General features: G+C 48.1%; 1 protein-coding gene across 2 annotated transcripts in view; it reads right to left on the bottom strand.

Annotated features, from left to right (window-relative positions):
* The window catches only part of HIRA (histone cell cycle regulator), a 383,198-nt gene that overhangs the window by 303,395 nt on the left and 58,413 nt on the right, over positions 1–21,390 (bottom strand). For both annotated transcript variants that reach the window (XM_078667954.1, XM_078667955.1), the window contains exon 2: positions 16,080–16,142. In XM_078667954.1, the coding sequence (XP_078524080.1) occupies positions 16,080–16,142 (63 nt within the window). The remainder of the gene's footprint in view (positions 1–16,079; positions 16,143–21,390) is intronic.

The following is a 21,390-nucleotide window of genomic DNA, read 5'->3' as shown; positions in this document are numbered from 1 at the left end:
GATGCCGCTATGGCATTTGATACCCTGGAATGGCCGTATATGATGGCGACCTTCGGAAATTGGGCTTCGGTCCCGAATTCATAGGGTGGGTGCGTCTCCTCTACTCTGAGCCCCTGGCCCAGGTCACGGTCACGGCGACCCTCAGGCGGTCCCCCCAACTGCCCGATTAAGATCGCCACAGATGGATTTAAATACCTTAGGATTTTTGTTTCCAAAGACGCGGCCATCCGGTATGAGAGGAATCTACTGCCCCCCTTGCAACGGTTTAAGAGGGACTCGGCCTCTTGGCGGAAGCTCCCGCTGTCCCTGCTAGGAAGGGCGTCACTCTTTAAAATTATGGCACGGCCGAGATTTTTATACGCCCTGCAGAACTACCCGGACCTGGTGCCGCAGTCGTATTTTGCATCTCTCAAAACTACGCTTAGAGAGCTACTGTGGGCCGGGGCGCCTCGGATCTCCCTCCAGAAGCTTACATTAGGCTGATTCGATGGAGGCATAGCGCTCCCGGACATTCGTAAATATTATTGGGCTGCTCACCTCTCAGCCATCAATCAGGGCACGTACTGCGATGGTAATGACCTGGGGTATGGAATGGACAGGTGGCTCTTACCGGGGGGGAATTTTGAGGCGGCGCTGTACTCTAGACCTGGCAGGTACCCGCTCACTGGGCCCACCAAGCACATATCTGGCACATAGTGCAAAGGAAATTGGGCTGGGATGACACTGACTATGGCTACCCCGTTATGGGCCTCGGAAAGACTAGGTACCCTGAGCCGCACCAAAGGGTTCCGCAACTGGGACTTGATCGGGATTTCCCACATAAAAGACTTATGGGGTTCAGGGGGGGTTACGTGCTTCACCTCACTCCAACATACATATGAGCTTGCACAAACAGAACGTTACCGTTACCTGCAGGTCCGGCACTCCCTCCAATCCAACATTCCCGCAGGGACTTTTCCCCCAGCCTCATCCCCCCTGGAGGACAGATTACTAGATGGCCACCTCCCCGAACATGCCATCTCCCTCACATATAAAAAAATTATTAACAACTCCCCAGATGTACTACAATCCCTTAAGAGAAAGTGGGAGTCCGATGGGTTGGAAATAGACGAGGAAGAGTGGACAAGTGCGCTAGCGTCCCCTAAGAAAGTGGCCATATCAGCCAGACTCCGCTTGATTCAGCTTAAAATTCTCCATCGAGTCCACATTTCAGGGACCAGATTACAATTGATGGGCCGCAGTGCGGATGGGCTCTGCAGGAGGGGATGTGGAGAGGTAGGGACATTCTTTCACATTATATGGGAGTGCCCATTGCTCCAGGTTTATTGGCAACGGATACACCATTGCATGCGGGAGGTGTGGGAGGTGGAGCTGCGGGTGTCTACTAAATATATGGGGGCCCACTGATCTGTCACCCCGTGGGAGGAATTGGGCCACACTGGGTTTCGCAATCGCAACGAGGAACATTGCTAGGTTGGGGGGGGCTGCGGGGCCTCCTAAACTTGGTCCCTGGAAGGCGGACATGGACTGGTGCATGACCCAGGAGAAGACAGTTTATGTAGCCAGAGGATGCCCACAGAAATGGGTCGGTATCTGGTCCAATTGGAATGAGTATAGGGGCCACATTTGCGAACCCCCCCAGACTACCCGGGTCGACGAACCACTTACATTGTTAAATGTATAATGATGAACTGTAATGAGTAATATCAATGGTACACAACCCCTTTCCTTTGCACTGACTTTCCTAAGGTACAATTGTATGTCTTGCACTGTATGATTGTTATGCTCGCCACTGTTTTCTGCAAAGTTAATAAAAAAGATAATTAAAATATAAAAAACAAGTCGGGGGGAGTGGCAAAGATGGCGGTGTGAGCGGACGTGACTCCTTGAGCTCCCGCCGCCGGCCGTCAGCATTATGGACTCTAAAGCATCCAGTCCCCCCCGGCTGGGTCCCGCCGCAGAGCGCCTGCTGCCCTGACGGGCCTCGGTGACCGGGGAAAGCTACACGGGTCGCCCGCGACGCTTGGAGCCGCGGGGAGCGATTCGGTCCGGGAGCGGCCTTGAGGCGCGTGGCAGCACGGAGGTGTGACCGGGGCCGGTGACGGAGTGCGCCTGGCTTGGGCGCGCCTCGGCTGGGACCCCATTGCGCAAGGGTCGGTGCACCAGTGGCGGGTCCGGCCCGCGCGGACGTCGCGCGAGGCCCCCGGGAGCCGAACTTGTCGGGGCTACTGCGGATCCGCCGCTACTGGTGTGACCTGATTGCCGACGTGAGAGAAGGCTGAGGGCCTGCGGAGGGGGTTTGGCCGCCGTCTAGCCGGCAGGTGAGAGTGGCGGAGCGACTTTGGACGGGGGGCCCCTGGCTGGAGCACCGCCGGATCGCCTGCCAGAACATTGGGCCAGAGGGACCGTCTCTGAGGTGAGGCGCAGCGGGCGGGCCTGAGAGACATACGGAGAGCGTTCCTGGGGGCATTCGCGGCCCGAGAGGGGGAGGGCCAGGCCCTGTCGGCCCACGGCACGGAGTCGGGGGGACGCTGCCTGGGGCCTGGGAGCGATCTCCTTGACCAGAGTGGAGCTAGCGCGGAAGGAAGGGGGCCCCGAGTCTGCCCCCATTGCACAAGCGGCGGCTGGGCGTCCCCACACAGCATTCCGTAGCGCAGCTGAGGCGGGTCCGGCCCGCGTGGACATTGCGTGAGGCCCTGGAAGTGGTGCTGCCCGGCGGCTGCTGCGGACCTGCCGCTGGCGGAGTGGCTTAGCTGACGGAGCTGCAGGGCCTAGAGTGACTGTGGATAGGCGTCCGCCATTTTGGGCCTCGGGGTAGGAGTCTGCCGAGCGGAGTGTGGAGAAGATTACCGCGGACCACCGCACAGAACCGGGGCAGGTCTCTGAAGCCTTGGGGATTGGTCTGTGGCCGGGCGGCGGTGCTTTGCCTTGGCGGGTGGCGGCAGGCCTCTGGGTTGGCCTCTAGGACAGCAATAAGGCGACCCTGGTGGGTGACCGGTCACCAAAGCACAGGTCTCGGTGGTTGGCACGTGGGCGGCCTTGGTGGGTGAGAAGAGGAGAGGACGGCACCTGACTGGCGTTCACGTGGTAGTTGGAGAGACACCGGTGTGTCCGTTGGTTGGTTCTTTGCTCTGGTAACTGTGAGAGGACAGTCACCCTCGCATCCTCAGGACATAGTACTACCCCACCACGTCGCCCTAGCCTTGACCTGGTAACGGGCGCCCGAGGGCTATGTCCGCAGCAAGGGCCCGGAGGGACAGGACCATCAAAGACTTGTTCGCCGCTAATACAACGGGAAAGCGGTCAGAGCCTGACGCGACGGGAAAGAGGTCAGGATCCGACAAAGGCCGCCGGCGGGTCTGCCTCAGGAGCATCGAGTATTTCTTGAATCCCTCTTTAGTGGCCTGCGGGAGGACATTCACACTTTGAAGAGTGAGCTGCAGGGGGAGATAAGGGAGGTCCGCCGCGACACAGATGCCATAGGAGAACGGGTAGCTGAATTGGAGGCCAGGGGCGAGGGTCGCGACGCCGAAATGGAGGCGTTGCAGCAAGAAATCATCCGTATCCATGACCAGCAGGTGGACCTTCAGTCACACGTCGAGGACCTAGAAAACCGTTCTCGGCGACACAACATCCCAGGATCTGGGGGGTGAAACAGACCCCCGACACGGAAGATCTTTTCAAATTTTCGCAGCATCTCTTTAATCACATCCTGGGAAGGCCAGCAGACTCGGTGCTCCGTATTGACAGGGCTCATCGGTCAGGGCCGCCCAGGGCCGCATCGGCCCTGCCAGCAGATATATTAGTCTGCATCCAGGATTTTCGCACTAAAGAAGAGATCCTTAACAAGGCTCGCCAGATGGGGACTGTCTCCTTTGGAGACCACTCGCCGTCTTTGTACCAAGACCTGGCGGCTATCACCCTGGAAAAGCGTAGGTCCTTCAGGCCGGTCACGGCGGAACTGAGACGGCGCAACATCACCTATAGCTGGGGTCACCTTTTCCGGCTCGTGTTTAAGTGGGATAAGAAGGTCTGCCAGCTGAGATCATTACGGGAAGCGTGCCGGCTTCCGAGCTTCGAGGAGCCGAAGGAGGAGGAGGGATCGCCGGCTCGAGTGGCTCCCGGGGCGGATACGGCCAGTCAGTGGAAGCAGCAACGTAGGAGGTGCAGGCCGCGGCGCCGACCCGCGGTAGAGATCAAGGAGGGTCAGCGAGCGGCAGTGGAGACGGCAGCGGCGGAACTGGCGGCAACTAATAGTGGCTGAACATTGGAATCGTCAATCTGTTGCATTACTAAGAGCTGCTGGGGCGTGCCGGCGGCGGGAGGGGAGACGATGGACTGTATTACCTTCCCCAATTACTGTTGTTCTCCATACATCTACATCCGTGGATGATGGACAATACTGTGGACTATATCCTTTATGTTTGGGGGGGCTTTTTTCTGGTTGTATTATGGGGGTTTGGGGGGGGGTTTGTTGGGGAAGGGGGGTGGGTGGTTCCAGGTCCACGGATGAACGTGCGTATGTGTGATGTGCTGTGGTGTGCGATGAGCGATGGCTGGGATGTAGACGCTTCCCACGACAGGGTTACAGAGGGTCCGGGACTAATGGGTGATGATGCCTGCTACTGAACTGCGCCTGCTTACCTTGAATGTTCGGGGCCTAAACAACCCGGTAAAGAGGCGGGCGGTCCTTTCTTTCCTGGAGAATTCAAAGGCCGACATTGGTCTCCTTCAGGAAACACACCTCTTTGCTAAGGACTGCTTCAGGATGAAGTCGCGCTGCTTCCCGCTCCAGTACTTCTCCTCAGGACCCAACAAGTCCGCAGGGGTGGCGATTTTGGTGGCCCAGCATTTTAGGGGGAAGGTTGGGAGAAAAGTGGCGGAAGTACGAGGAAGGCTGCTCTCCTACAGCTTTTCTTTAGGGGATTCCTCCTTTACTGTTAGCTCAGTTTATGCACCTAACGAAGGCCAGGAGACGTTCTTCCATCAGACACTCACTGAGGCGGCGGCTGCACCAGACAGGCATGTGTTGATCGGAGGGGACCTGAATCTGGTGTTTGACAACCAATTAGACAGATCGGGGCAGTGCTCCACACAGGCAGGTACTCTCTCACGGGAGCGGTTGGCTAGATTAGATGAGGTGGAGTTGGTTGACCTCTGGCACAGCTTTCACCCTGGGGCCCGAGGCTTTTCCTACTATTCTCATGCCCACAAAACCTATGCAAGATTAGACTACTTCCTGTCCTCCACGTCACTCACAGCGCTGGCAACAGAGATAGCTTTTGGGGCGATGGCGCTTTCTGACCACGGACCGTTATCGGTGGTGTTCTCCTTCCCGGCTGTGCCTAGAGCTGCGCGTTGCTGGAGATTGCGCGATACATTGCTACACCGTAAAGACAACGTGGAAAAAATCAATGGGGCTATTAAGGACTTCTTACTACATAATCACACCACAGACATGTCTTTGGCTACACATTGGGCGGCACTTAAGGCGGTCCTTCGCGGGGAATTCATAGCGATCTCAGCGGCAGAAAATTCAGAGAGAGCGCGCAAACGCGAGGAACTGACGGTGCGGACGAGGGAGCTCGAGCAGATGCACCAGAGGACGGGGGCGCCACGGGTGTGGAGGCAGCTCCGTCAAGTTCGACAACAACTGGCGGCCTTAGATCAAGACAGGGCGGAATACGCGGCGTTGAGGACGCGGCACTTGTACTACACCGGGGGCGACCGGTGTGGGCGTCTGCTGGGTCGTGCGCTTCGGGAGACTCCGCAACGCCATATGGTGCGGGAGATAGCTACGCAGGACAGGGGGCGCGTCACTGGCGACGGAGATATAGCAAAAGCTTTCAGCGATTTTTACACCTCTCTCTACATGGGTGCGAGGCTCGACCCCGCAGCTGGTGGGGCCTTTTTGGAGTCTGTTTCCCTCCCGACGCTGTCGCAAGACCAAGCGGCACAGCTGGACAGGAGTATTCGCCCCGAGGAGGTAATCTCGGCGATCTCACGCCTTAAGCTGGCCAGAGTGCGGGGTCCGGATGGATTCACGGCCTTCTTTTATAAAACTTTCTGCCCCCAGAGCGCCAAACGGTTGATAACACTAAGAGAGCCTTACATCTGGTAGAGAAAGAGATGCGTACTGGTGGGGAATATATTTTGCTCTGCATCGATGCAGAAAAAGCCTTTGACCGAGTCCATTGGCCATATTTAGAGAGTGTCTTGATAAAAGCAGAGTTGGGAGCGACCTTCAGGACCTGGGTCCTGAATTGTTATACCTTCCCCACGGCGAAGGTGAGGGTCAACGGATGCTCATCCCCGCGCTTCCCCATTGAACGAGGGACGTGGCAGGGGTGTCCACTGTCGCATCTGCTGTTCGCACTGTATATGGAGCCGTTGGCGCAGGCACTGAGGCTAGACCCGAGGATACAGGGGATTAAGTTTGGCGCATTCGTGCACACGGTAAGTCTGTATGCGGACAACGTCCTTCTATCAATAGGCTCCCCCAGAACCTCCTTGCCGGCGTGTGTGGAGATCCTGGACTCCTTTGCTGGAGCAGCAGGCTTCAAAGTTAATATGTCGAAATCGGAGGCACTGGACCTCTCCCTGGACGGGAGGACGCGAGCCTATTTACAAAGCCGGTTCCCCTTCCGGTGGGCGTCAGAGGCTATCCCAATATTTGGGGATCCAGCTGGCGAACACTCTGCCAGGCACGGTCCGTATCAACTATGCCAAGTTGCGTCAGACGCCATGGATGGAACTCGGCCGGTGGAGGCATCTCAATCAATCCTGGCTCAGCAGGGTTGCTGCGATTAAAATGACCATCTTGCCGCACATTTTATATGTCTTTCGGGCTATCCCCCTGCGTCTTCCGGAGGGATGGATTAGGCAGACGCAGTCGGAACTCGCCCAATTCATTTGGAATGGCAAGCGCCCGAGGATGAAGCTTAGATTGCCCATGTTGCCGCCGGAACAGGGGGGCCTGGGCCTCCCGGACCTGCGACTCTACTATCAGGCTGTGCAGCTTCGGACCTTGGTGGAATGGAGCAGGTGGGAGTCTGAAAAGCACTGGCTCTTCCAGGACCAGGCGGTGGCAGGCCGACCATTACAGGAAGTTCCCTTCCTGTGTAAGGGGCATCGCCCTCCTAATTTATATGCTTCATTCATCACGCGGGTACCTATGGAAGTATATTTACTTAATTTACGACACGAGTTGACCACATTTCCTTCCCCGCTTACGCCGCTGGTGGAAAACACAGACTTCGGGCCAGAATGCGATGCTCAGGCCTTCGCCAGGTGGCGCCAGCAGGATGCAGAGTGCTGTACCACTTATTCACGAAGAAAGGTATAGCCCCCTTCGAGCATATGAGGCGGGAGTACGGCTTGCCGGAGACGGAGAGGTTTCGCTATTTGCAAATGCGACATGGGCACTTCATGCTCAGGTGCGGACAGAGGCGGACAGGAGGCTTAGCCCTTACAAACACTGGTTACTCACACGAACAACGGATAAACGACTCATCTCGGAATTGTATTGCATGTTCTTGGCACGGTATGCACGGGTGTATAATCCAAGCAGGGTCCGCTGGGAGAGGGATTTGGGTCGGGAGCTCACTAACAAAGAATGGGAGGACATCTACTACCGAGCACGACACTAAGCATACCACATGGGACTGACTGACACCTTTACCAAACTAGTGACATACTGGTATTATACGCCGGAGAGATTGCACGAAATGGACTCCACAAGGGATGTCACCTGTTGGCGGGGTTGTGGCGAAAGGGGCACGTTGGTACACCTGTTGTGGGAATGCACCCGGATCCAGGGTTACTGGAAATTGGTTTTGGATGAGGTAGATGCCCACTTTGATACAGAGATCCCGAGGTTCCCTGCCTATGTTCTGCTGGGTCTCCCGAATGCGCTGACCTATCCGTTGAAATCACGTAGGGGGAGGCTGATTGCTATCGCCCTGGGCTCTGCAGTTCAGAATGTTCTCTCTTTCTGGCGCACTGCGCATATCCCCACTTTTCAGGGCTGGTTGTATCGACTCTGGGCAGTGCTCGGCATGGAAAAGCTGTCCTTAATTAAAGCCGGGGAAGGATCTAGGTATGCCGAATTGTGGCAGCCGTTCCGGTCTCTGTTGGCCACAGAATTTAGGGAGGTGACATGCCCCCGGTATTTGCGTCTGCTACGCCTATCAAAGGTTCACCATTGAGAGGCTTTGGTGTGGTTGGTTGTTTGTGTGCTGGGGATTATGGACCTGAAACGGGGGTGAGGGGTGGGTAGGCGGGGGAGGGGGAGGGATGGACGGTTGGGGAGGGGGAGGGGGACAGGGTGTTGTTTTTTCCTTTATCGTAGCAGGCTCGGCTTTCTAACTCCTTTGGGAACGGGAGGGCATTGCGGGGCTTAGGGACTGTTTACCTGTAGCTGTCTTGGCTTTCTACTGCCTCTGCCATTGTATGGCGTGTTCAGGTTCTGCGATGCTTCTTTACTTTTGTATGAGCTGCATTTTTCAATAAAAAGATTTAATACTAAAAAAACAAGTCTGGGAAAGAAAGCAAGTACAGGCACAGGGGAATAAAAACAAGTCTAGGTAAGAAAGCAAGTACAGGCACAGGGGAATAAAAACAAGTGTGGGCAAGATAGCAAGTAAAGGAACAGGGGAAAAAAACAAGTCTGGTCAAGTAAGCAAGTACAGGCACAGGGGAAAAAAACAAGTCTGGGCAAGAAAGCAAGTACAGGCACAGGGGAAAAAATACAAGATTAGGCAAAAACAATGCAGGCAGAGACTTGCTACAGCTTGAGGAGCGACCTGCCTGCGAGCAGGGTCAGAGGTCGCTAAACCATTCCACCCATATCAACCCCAATATACCCCACTCCAGTCCAGCCGAATCTACACCACCCCACTTTAATACCCACCCCACTCAATCCGACTCCAATCTACCTTATTTGACTCCAATCTACCCAGCTTCAAATTATCCTAATCTACACTACTCTAATCTGCCCAATTGATCCCACTTGAAGCACCCAACTCCACCCCAATCTGCCTCACTCCCCTGCACTTCAACACACCTTATAATCTACCCCATAATATACCTTACTCCATCTACCTGGTCTGCCCCATTCTTATCTACCCCACTCCAGCCCAATATGCCCTACCCTATTGCACTCCAATCTACGCCACTCTGCCCCAATCTATCCCACTCCAAACTACCCCATTCCAATCCATCTCATTCTAATCCAATCTACCCCACTACACTTCACTACAATCTACCTCAATCCACCCCACTCCAGTCTACCTCACTCTATCCCAATATACCCCACTCTAATCTACCCCATTCCACTACAATACAGCGGTCCTCCGCCGCACTGCCTGGCTCAGAGCCAGCTGGTGAAAAATAAAAAGATGTTTTATCATCGTTTTTTTTTTAAATTTGCCGGCTACGAGCCAGTGCGGGCAAGGAGGGGTTGGTCGAGGCATGGTTGGAGGTAGGAGGAGCTCTATGTGCACTTTTAAGTGCTCATGTATGTTTGGCCAGCCTTCTCAGACTGGCCAAACACACATGCATACTTAGGTTTCTCAAACCTGGCTGCATTGAACAGCCGGGCTGGGGAAACCCCATATACTCCCTGTCCTGGGCGGAACATCTTTTCAGCCCTGTCAGGCCAATCCCTGTGCTTTTCTCATAGCATGAGAGCAACATGGAGATTGCACTGGGAGTCTGTCCCTTGGCTGCTAGGACCAGGAAGAGCACAAGAGGTGCAACATGGAAGGTGGCCGGCAGCTTAGCGCCAGTTCTTTTTTAAAAAATAATATAATTTACACTCCCCCGCGCTCCCTCTCCATGCTACCTCTAACATGTTAACTCCACCAGCCCAACAACTCTTTGTAGCAGCCACCACTGCTCCAATCTACAGCACCCCAATCCACCCCCTCTTCCCCAATCTACCCCACTTAACTCCAACTTACCCCAATATACCTCACTCTGCCCCAATCAACCCATATCTACTCCACTCCTATCAACTGGATCATCTGTTTTCTCAAGGACAGATCTCAATCGGTTAGATTTTCCCACTTTATTTCTACTGAAGTCCAATTGAATGGTGAGGTTACCACAAGGCACCTCTCTTTCCCCTCATCTTTTTAATTTCTATATCCGCCCCCTAGTTCAATCTCTCTAAAACATGAAAGTCAAATTGTTTAATTATGCTAATGACATGCAACTCCTCTTTACGAGTGACAACAGTCCTAATTCCAAGTTGCATTTCTCAGACACTATGCTTTTCATCCGGGATTGGATGAACCGCAACCATCTGAAACTAAACTTTCTAGACAAAACAGAGATAGTAGTCACCAAAAATAAGTTCAACCTTTGGAGTCCCTCCTTTGGGCCTAATGAGATGCCCCCACCCCCTCCAAAGTCGTCGGTAAAAATTCTTGGCTTCATTAGTGAGGAGCTGCTTGGTTCAGTGATATCTTCATGCTTCTTCCAACTTCGCCGAAGAAGATAAAGAAATATCTTTAACAGATCTTGTCATGTCAAGAATGAACTATGCTAATTCTCTTTACTTGTGCGGAGGATCCAGTTGACCAAAACCAGGATCCTCGGCTGATCTATCAACTTCGCAAACACTGCCATATTTCTCAACACCCAATATACCCTTGTAGGCTTGGGCAATGAATAACTCAAAATGAAGAATGTCTACAAAGGATTTCACTTGTACTACGTAGTTTCTTATGTTTCAATTAATTGTGAGTCAGTCGCATACAATCAGACTCTCGGGTGTCCCGCAGGGCAACCACAGTAAATACAATTTTAAACAGACAAAAAGCAAAGCACACAGAAGATCCTATTTGCATAAAATGAATTTATATAATTTGAGCATAATAGTTTTGAGCAGGGTACAATTGAGCAAAGTAGATATCAGCAAAATAATGTTATGGACAGTTGTACAAGTAAATTTAAACATACATGTCATAACCTGCATCAGCTCCTGAAAAATGATAAGCAAATATTAACCAGATATGAATAAATATTGCTTGAGAAACTGTAGGTTTTCTTGGAGTTGACGGGACTGTCGGCGTTTCGGTCTATGTAGCCTCAGTCCATTAGACCATCCTAAGGACAAATGTTTTTTTGCAAGATTTTAAAACCTTCTGTTGAGATCGCAGAGAAATAACGGTTGACCTCACATCGGGGTGGCAGTTGAATCACCAATCTGTGGCGAAATACATAAGAAAAAAAACAAGTGTGGGCTACTGCATGGGTCAAACCACCTCTCCCCTGGGGAGGCCGACACCTGTTTAAGTATGGAGGAGCGAGCACAAGGACCCGCTCCCCCAGCCTAGCCTCTAAGAGGCCCCTGGCCCCCCACCTCGAGTTTGATATTTTAATGAAGTGGATGGGGCAGCAAGTCTCCCCTCCTCAATCCTAAAATTGCCCCAGGGAACCCATCCCATAGGGCTAAATTCCTAAAATAGGGGTTGCGGGACCCCATGCAATGGCAGTTTCCGCACCATGAGGGGAGCCCGCACGGGCCTGCGTTATTGATGAGAATTTGTAGGTTTGACTGCTAGCCCAGGATGCCATCCAGAAATTCTGCAGTCAACAATGGTTGAAATTGTTTTAAGGATGTTTTTTTCTCTAGTCAGCGTTGTATAGTAATGGTGCTTGTAGAGGGTGCAATTAGGAGAAATTCTACTTTTATTAGGTTAACTTTTAGATGGCAAGTGGAGGACCAAGTTAAGCACTCATTAAGGATCATAGGCGTTCCACATCCTTGCGGGAAAATATTTTAAATGAAGTTGATGCTAACTTTGTTAAGAAAATGGTCTACAGGCTTTATGTAAATGCTGAGTAGGGTGGGGGAGAAGATTGCTCCTTGGGGGAACCCTTGGCGTAGGCCTCATGGGTTGGAAAAAATATCTGTTGGTGTTAATCTTCAGGACATGCATGAGGAAGTCATGATTTTCTGTGTCAGAAGCCGCAGACTGGTCTAGGATGACAAACAGACAGGAACCGCCTTCATCAAGGATTAGCATGGTATCATCAGTCATTTTTAGGTCTCGGCCTAGAGACGCGCGAATCGCGTTCTCGGCAGAGAACTATTGTGATCATGTCAGCTGCCAAAGCCGACAAAAGGAGACAAGAGCTGGGCACGCGCCCAGCAATCCTAATGGGAGAGGGAGCGACAAGTGCTGGCTACGTGCGGATTCAGTCGCGCGCACGCTCACGGCGCCAGCGTCCCCGCCGATCACTGCTCTCTTCCTGGCCGGCATTCAGAAGTTTCGCAATGCAGTGAGGGCACTGAGAGGTAGGTGCTTGTTTTAAATTAGTGTTTTTTAAAATTATTATTTGTAGATCATATTTAAAGCTTGTTGAGGTAAATTCCGTATAGCTGAAATTGCAGTATGTAGAAGCACACAATGTGGTCAGCTGAATTCTCGTAGTTTAGCCCTAAACTCAGGCAGATCTTAACCCACTTCCCCCCCCAGAGGTAACCACATTAAAGCTCCCGGCTGCGGTGCGGGGAGGTGCCGGCTTAGTTAGGCTGTCTTGCCAAGAACCCGCACTTCGAGAGGCATGAAATGCAGAACTTTTTAGGTCTCGGACTTTTTACTACTTGCTCTCTCCCACCCCCCTGTTCCTCGTTGTGCTCGTTTTTCGTCCCCCCCACCCCCTGTACCTCGTCCCTCTCGCTTGTCTGGCCCCCTCACCCCCCTGTTCCTCGTTGTGCTAGTTTTAATCCCTCCCACCCCCCTGTCCCTCGTCCCGCTCGCTTGTCTGCCCCCCCCTGTTCCTCGTTCTGCTTGATCTTGCATTCAAAGAGTGTTAGCTGTTTCCACGATTCTGTGATTCTGTATTTGTTTCACGCAGCAGATTACTCTTGTACAATATAGGGTACACTTAAACTGATGAGACGAATCACCTCCTGGTGTTTGTAACATTGACACTGTTAGCTCTGGAGTTGAGGATGAAGGCAGTGCACATTTCTCACTGCTTGTGCGTGTGTCATAAAAGTGTTCAAATTTTAGGCCATCCAATCCTTGGCCGCTCTGCAGAGCGCCCGTAGCTATGGTCAAGTACTCTAGTTGTTACTATGATTCTGTGGAAATGTGGGTGAAGAGCCACTGTTGTTGAAATATTGACAATGCGGAAGTGAACGAAAATGCAGTGCTTGCAGGTGAGTGGGCGCATTGTGTGTGTGGGTTGGGGAAGTGAACTCGATGGGAGGTACATTCAGGAAGGATAGAGTGGAAAGAGATGTAAGATCTGTTGATGGGCGAGATGTGGGGAGAAAAAGGGAGTACATGTCTAATGGTGATCATAACAGGAGTTGATGTGACGCGGACGACCACTGCCCCCTTCCACAGGCCTCAGTAATGTTTAAATATCGGTCAGGTGGCATACTGGAAATCACAGATATGTCGTTTATCTTTAAGCACTGCACTTAATTATGTAGGTGTTTGCCCCTTTTAGAAACCTCTCACTTCTTTCATCCCACTTAAAGCCAGGTATTATCCACCTTAGGGAGAGAATAGGCTGTGTCTAGAGCATGTACTTAACCCACCAAGCTGTTATGCCAGTTATTAGATCTAGAAACTACGTTCCTTGAAGTTTCGGTCACTTTGGAACCAGGTTCAGGAGATGATGCAGCTCAAGTAATTCCAATGAGAAGGTTTTCATAGTGTGACTGTTCGTTGGGAATCGGCTTTTAAGTACCAGTGACGTTTTCCTCCTTGCTTTATTCTAACCTTTGTTCCAGAATTTATTTCAGAGGACACGAGAAGTAGGCAGTTTTCCATGAATAATTACCATTTTGACAAGGGCTGCACTGTATAGAGTATGGGGGAATCCCCCAGTCAGGGGAGAGAGAATCTTTATTTCCCTGCTTCAAAAAACATTTTGAGCCCCCCGGCATTTCTCTAAATAAAATGGCAAACACTGAACATACGCAGGCATCTGTGTGGAAAAGAGTGGTGTTGAGGTGACCAGAACACATCCAGTCACACTTCTCACTATATAATACTCACTCTTTCACTTTTTACTACTCGCTCTCTAATACTCTCTTTACTAATAACTCTATTCTACTCACTATCAACTACTCACTCTACCACTCTACTACTTACTCGGTGTGTGGGTGCTATTGCAATAGGTCTCGCATATGCAAGCGATTAAGCTATTGGGAATGTAAATAACAATGCCATTTATTTATGATTTAAAAAAATAAAAAAATCATGAGTAATGCCAATAGCTCTACCTTTAATGCTGCCGAGACCATTGCATTGTAAATGCTTGTTACAATAGCCGTTTCTGTGCTGTGACGGGATTTGAAACAGATTGGAATTCATATAATAGCTTATTTTCTACAAGTGTTTGTGTTGTAAAGCAACACAGCTTTCCAGAATCTTAGCAAGAAAGGGAAGATTAGTTATAGGATGAAAGTTGCTAGGGTCATCGAAGTCTGCCCCCAACCAGCTTGGAGCCAGAGGCTCTTTCGTTTCTTTTAAGGGCAGAGAAGGGGATGGACTTCCAATGATGCAAGGATGGTTTAGTTTTGGCAAGGCTATCTATCCGACTGAGTAGGTTTAATTCTTTGAAGGAGATTCAGCTAATCATCTAATAATTCTAAGCCTTACTCCGAAGAAAGCCCTACATATGCTCAACAGCTTTTATAAACACACAATAATATAACTCCATATGACTAACTTTGCATCCTTAAAGACTTCTTAATCCATTAAAGAACGATGTACGTGAATAACATTTGTCACTTAATGGATAAACAGTCACATTTTGGTACAATTAAAAATCTAATTATCTAACAGGATAAATGGAGAACGTTTCTAGCTCTTTGTGTTTGGTAACTTGGTATTCATCCTCACATGGTGTAAGTTGTGTTATATTTGGAACACACACAAACGGTACTGTACTAATTTGGAACAGACTTATCACTGTCACGTCAGGCATATATCCCCGCACACAAGATATATAAAGGCAAAAAAGTGTGTACTATGTGGTCCTCCTTGGTTGCCCTTATTTAACCACGGCATATCAGAAAAATCTAATAACATTTATATTAAGAAAAGAGAGCGCTTGCGCCACCCTGACAAAAGCACATAAATATTCCATAACTGAAATTTCACGACCATCCAAACTTGTAACAATTTCATACTTGCAAAACAATATGCACTTTATTTATAAGCATCTTGTAAATTTTGGAAACGTGGGTAAATTTCTCAAAAGCCTACCTAATATTTTAACTGATGTAAAGGGATAAAACTGTCCATTTTGGAAATCTGAATGATCATAGAGCCTTGGTGTATTTGTAATTTAGACAAAGAAACTCACCCCATAAAAAGTTATTTCACTCCAAAAACCACAGAAAGGACACTGCCACTGAAGGTTAAATCAGGTTTTTTTTTGGGCTTAGTCTCTCAAAAAGTTGGTACTGTGTATTTCTGATACATAGCGTATCTTAATTGCAGCAAACTGTACTCAGTCCCCCCCCCCCCCGACATTTTGAATACTGTGGTACCATGAATTAAAATTTCATTTTAAAATGAAGGTAAACATTTTTTTACATAAAGAATATACATAATCGGTGAGAGAAAGGCCATAGACACAAATGATATCAAATGAAGGTTGAACAAAGATGCCTGTATTGGATGTTTTCTAATACAAACATATAGCCTCTAATAGGAAAACTGTTACACTAGAAACACCTACTTGTGTTCATCTTCCATCTTTTAGTTACGCAAAAATGAACAGTTTTATTCATTTTATTAGCTCATATCTATTGATTTTACAAACAACACATGACAAATAAAATGCAAGATGTTAAATTTAGTGGAACAAAGGTAAATACAAAAGTACATCTTACAGTGTTCTTAATCTTTTTACCCATTTCTTGCAGTCAATCATCAATGTTGCTATAGCACAAAGTCCACAAAGAACTTATAAATCATGTTGAATGTAGACCCGGATTGAAAGACTAGAAAAGGATCCAGGATTGCACCAATGATAAATCAAGTCCAAAATCAGTGCTTTAGTACACAGGCCACAATCTTACAGAATAATAGACTTACCCTGGCCACCGGTTGCAAACTTTGAGCCATCTGGATGGATATCCACAGAAAAAATTGGTTTCCCTGAAAGAAATGAAAAAAAACGATGAGAGAAAAATACATAATTAAATTCTTCCCCCTTCTTTCCAACACAAGCAATGAGGAACAAAACAACAGTCTTGCATTCTAGATCAAGTGCCCAACTGTTTACTCTGTATGTGGATGGACCGCGATATAAAAGAGGCGGAAGCGCTGTTCGCAGAAGAGCAGCTCAGATCATACGACCAGCTCACAGAGGACTATGACCTACCCCCGGGACAATTCCTAACCCACCGATAACTCATCGAACATTTTTGGCCACACTCTGACCTTTCCATAGGCGAGCCGGCAACACACCCAGTCATTCACACCATTCTCTATATGTGCCAGGCCGACACTTAGTGACATGGCTATATAAATCCATACGAGAACTCACACATAAACCATTGCTTGCACTCCGAGCCCAATGGGAGGACGAGTTTGAACGTCAACTACATGACCGGGAGTGGTAGAGGGCCCTAGAGTTTCTCAAAAAAGTGTCAAGGAACGCACGTTTTAAAAACATACGGTTTTACATCCTGCATAGAGCGTATCAGACACCTGCACGCCTACAGCGATTCTACCCGGACACCCGATTGCTCTGCCCTAGATGCCACTCACCAGATGCCCACTTTCACCATATGTTCTGGAGCTGCCCCACCCTACAGCCATTCTGGTCCGTAGTCCTTGAGACACTTCAAGAACTCACAAGTCTTACGGACATACACCCCTGGGAGGCAGTCGCCCTCGGAATATTCCGAAGACCAAAAACCCACAAAGTGCCTGTCCGATTCGTATCGCTAGCAACACTACTAGCTAAAAGAAGCATCGCCATGAACTGGCGAGCTCCACTGGGTCCCCGATAGAGGGGTGGGTGGGAGCGGTTAAAAAGTGGGCAGCTGCAGAAGAGGGGACGCTCAGGGAGGAGGAGGTTAAAGGACTGCGGAAACGCCCCATATCCCTGGATTGGGCCCAATTATTGCACCAGTTCCATCACCTACGAACACCTACTGACTCCGACACATCTCAACACACCGTACCAGACCTTGATGCACACACCCCAGACAAGAGTACGCACGGCGCCACGGGGCACTGTACGGCATGCTGTGACTGGCTCCATCGCCCGAAGGATTGCCCACACCTAATGCCCTAATGTCCACACACTATAGCTGAACCGACACCGACACCCTGCCCGACGCACACACTCCTGCTCCCCCCCCCCCCAATGTATCCCCAGTTTATTCTCCCCAGTTCTCCCGGATATCACCTTACAGGGAAGATATGCAGACTATAACGACAGGCACCTCCACTAGGTTCAGACGGTATGCCCTATCACTGAATAAGTGATACCACTGTCGACCAAATGAATATAATGAGATGTAATGTAATTGTTTTGCAAAACTGCTAATAAAAAGATTTAAAAAAAATAAATAAAAAAAAGTGCTTAACTGTTTACAGTAGGGTAGACTAAGGGTAAATCTACACTTTTGAGAGCCGTTTTCTCAGAAATTGTGACGGGCCCAGAAACAGAGTTTCAATTGAGGAAAAGGTTATATGATATGAACAGGAGTGCAGACATTTTATTGTACTTTTAGCTGACTTTGTACAATGTTGTCTGAGAAATTTCCATGTACGTGCTGACATTGTGCATTCTTTTGCTCTCCATGCCCTTGGATTATTACAGGCAATTGATAAAACAGTCTGGGCACCAGGAGATAATAATGTACATAGATGGACATAGATCCCATAGTAATCACAGTTAAACAATAGGTTTCCTTACCCCGCATTCCTCAATACAAAATATCTCATGAGGGGGGGGAAGGTCTCAAAGATATTTTCTTCTGATGTAATATAAAATATCCTGTTGTTCCTGACATGAAATCTATTTTTACCATGATTCCGTCTTCAGACAAATTTTAATGTGCTTTATTTAAAAAAAAATCATTTTTTAGTGTGCCCATTGCTAAAGAAGTTAATACCTTTTCTCGTTTAGTTTAGAAAACTTTATTTCGATTCGTAAAAATCATAAAAGTATAAACATAGCATATTACACAGTTTAAAAGGACCATGCGATTATGTTTACATCCTTAAGCTTTATTATATCACCATTAAATGATTTACAGAATTTTTTTTTTAAATCACATATTAAAAGAAAGAATTTTAACAGTACAAGTGCAATTGATATTGATACCGATCTGTACACTGTTCACATAGATAGGATCCAACAATCCATGATGATAATTAATATCGATTTCTGATAATGAGTGCCACTCTAATAAAACTAAGTACAGCATTACATATTGCTGGGGTTGATAGTGAGAGTAAATGTTCATATCCCTTTTTGTAATAGCGGGATCCAAAAGTTAACAAAACCGGCCTAATGAATCTGTTTCTTGGATCTTTGTACAAAGAACAAAAAAGTATAAGATGAAGAGTGTTTTGAGAGACTTTGTTATTGCAGGCACAAAGGGGTAAACCCCATAGACTCCATCATTTGCCAAAGTTTATTTCTACATACAGTATGGAAGGCACTGGATAAGTCCATGAACGCCAAGTGGATACAACCGCGCAAGGCCCTCATGTACTTACCCATGATTAGTGCCAAATTTAGGCACTGCTCAGTAGTGCCTTTTCCCCGCCTAAACCCGTATTGGGATTCAACAATAATACCATTTGACTCGGCCCAGATTTCCAAACGGGCCAGAATCACCCTGCCCATTAGTTTACAGGACGCATCTATTAGCGATATTGGTCTGTGACAACAGGGGTCACGTTTATTTCCCTTTTTGAATATCGGAACCACTACCGCCTCTTGCCATGATGTCGGAATGCGACCTACCACAAATGCTTTAAGCAAAAGTAATAAAAGTGGTGCCCACACGTCTGTATTATGTTTAAAAAGGTCCAAAGGCACGGAGTCCGGCCCTGGAGCCTTCAGTGAGGTGCCCTTTCTTAGTGCGGCCTTTAACTCAGAGAGAGTCAGTGAGAGGCTAAGCATTTTTGCTGACTCCAACTTTAGATTGCAAATCCCCTCATTACTAGTTGTGAGGGGTGCCCCTTTTGGATTCAAAATATTCCCATAGTGTACCTTCCATGTATCCCCTGGGATGTGCACCTGTAGGGTATCCTTTTCTTCGCTACTTAAAAAAGGGCGATTTATTACCTCCCAGAAAAGTCGGCTGTCTTTTAGTTCTGAGGCTTTGCCTAAATCATCCCATGCCTGTCTTTTTAAGTCTGTTTTATGCTTAATAATGTCATCTCTATAGATTTTCCTTGCCCTTTTGACCAAATCCCTCTCCCGTGGCACTTGGCGTAATGCCTTCGTTAAGCTAGATTGCGCTCTGGAACATTCTGAATCATCAAACCATTTACAGGTATTTCCCTTATATCCTCCCATAGGTTTCAAGAGATGGGAAGCCACATTTTCTAAAAGGGCCTCGAAATTAATAATTATTACCTCTGCCTTATTTGAGGGGGTTAAGCAGGCATCTAACCTTTGTTTGTTTATCTTAAAAATCTCCAACTCTAAAAGTCGTGCATCTACCTTGTCCCATTTTAAGGTAACCCCCTGATTCTGACTAAATTTAATTGGGTGTTCCACAATCTGCATTCTCTTGAATTGAAAGCGGGACACAAACTCAGGATTAGTGGATTGTGGTCACTTGCTGGGTTAGCCTCAATCTGAAAATCATTAATAAGGTGAGTATATTTTCTTGAGACCAAGGCAAAATCAATAACACTCGTCTGGCCTACCGTGCCATGGAAAGTAGGGATACTCAAAAATCTTGAGAAATTAGACATATCCAGGGCACAAAGATCATTAACTATTATAATATTGTTTAAAGCCTCACCTTGTTTTGAGTGCTTAAAATGAGCAGATGGCTGATCATTTATGTCTACTAGGCCACAGACTCTTGAACCACTAAATTTACACAAACTACAATTAAAATCACCTACCCACATGATAAAAAGAGGAAATATAGTATTAGTTACTTTAGCAATCTCATCCTGTAATTTTTGTATGACCACTGTAGTTTGGGAATCGAATATGTTATAATACCAATTGATTAAAAGCAAGGGCACCAAAAATAGGTCCTTAATCACAAGCAATTGATACCAGGGACATTCCGCCAATGTATCAGTTTTTATCCTAGTATGCTTTACAGAAAAAGCTGCCATAAGACCGCCCTTGGCTCTTCCAGCATGTGAGGGTTCAGCTGGGACATTAAAAGATTGGTAACCATCCAAACCAGGTGCCACTCTGCTCCATGTCTCCTGGAGACAGATTATATCAAAGGATTCAACAAATTTTAGCCATACCGGGTCCTCTAGCCTCCGTTTTCATTTCAAAGGGCATACCTTTCAATTCACTCGAATTCCTCAGGGGTATACATAAAGCCCTAGTATATATAGTCAAGCTTTGAAGAAACAATAAAACCACTTTTTCCCCCTCAAAAGGCTCTGTATTACTCCAATACATTGATGATTTATAAATTGCCTCAGATACTGAGGAAGATTGTAAGGAGACAACAGTTAATTTGCGACATCATTTAGCACTCCTAGGACATAAAGTGGCCTTATCTAAAATCCAATATAGTCAACAGGAGGTTGCCTATTTAAGTCACCTCCTGTCAAAGGGTGGTAGAAGACTGCACCCAGAAAGAAATGATTTGGTACAGAAAATAACACGTCCCCAGACCCAATCTGATGTTTGCACCTTTATGGTTATGACTTCCTTTTGCAGGCAGTAGATACCCAACTTCTCTTTAATTTGCAAACCTTTGCTTGCTCTAACATCTAAGAATATTAGCAACCCACTACCTTGGACAGAGGAATCTGATCATGCTTTTCAACTACTAAGGAATGATTTATGCAATGCACCTGCTTTGAGTAACCCTGATTATGCTAAGGAATTCTGTTTGTTTATCCATGAGAAAGATGGCTGTGCTTTATCTGTTTTAACACTATCCCATGGGGAGGAATAGACCTTGTGTCTATTTTTCCTCCACATTGGATCCAGTAGCTAAGGCTTTTGCCAAATTGTTTGTGCTCAGTAGCAACTGCAGCGGTCAGACAATCTGAAATATATTTTCTAGGTCACAGTTTGACATTTATAGTACCGCACGCTGTGGATGTGCTACTAAACAAAACTCATAACCAGCACCTGACCAGTGCACGCTTAACAAGGTTAACAATTTTTGCTCCAAATATCATTCTGAAATGTTGCAATGTTTTGAACACGGCCACAGTGCTA

This window comes from Lissotriton helveticus, chromosome 11, assembly GCF_964261635.1.
Source record: "Lissotriton helveticus chromosome 11, aLisHel1.1, whole genome shotgun sequence".
Classification (NCBI taxonomy): domain Eukaryota; kingdom Metazoa; phylum Chordata; class Amphibia; order Caudata; family Salamandridae; genus Lissotriton; species Lissotriton helveticus.
This window is presented reverse-complemented; position numbering and strand designations above follow the sequence as displayed.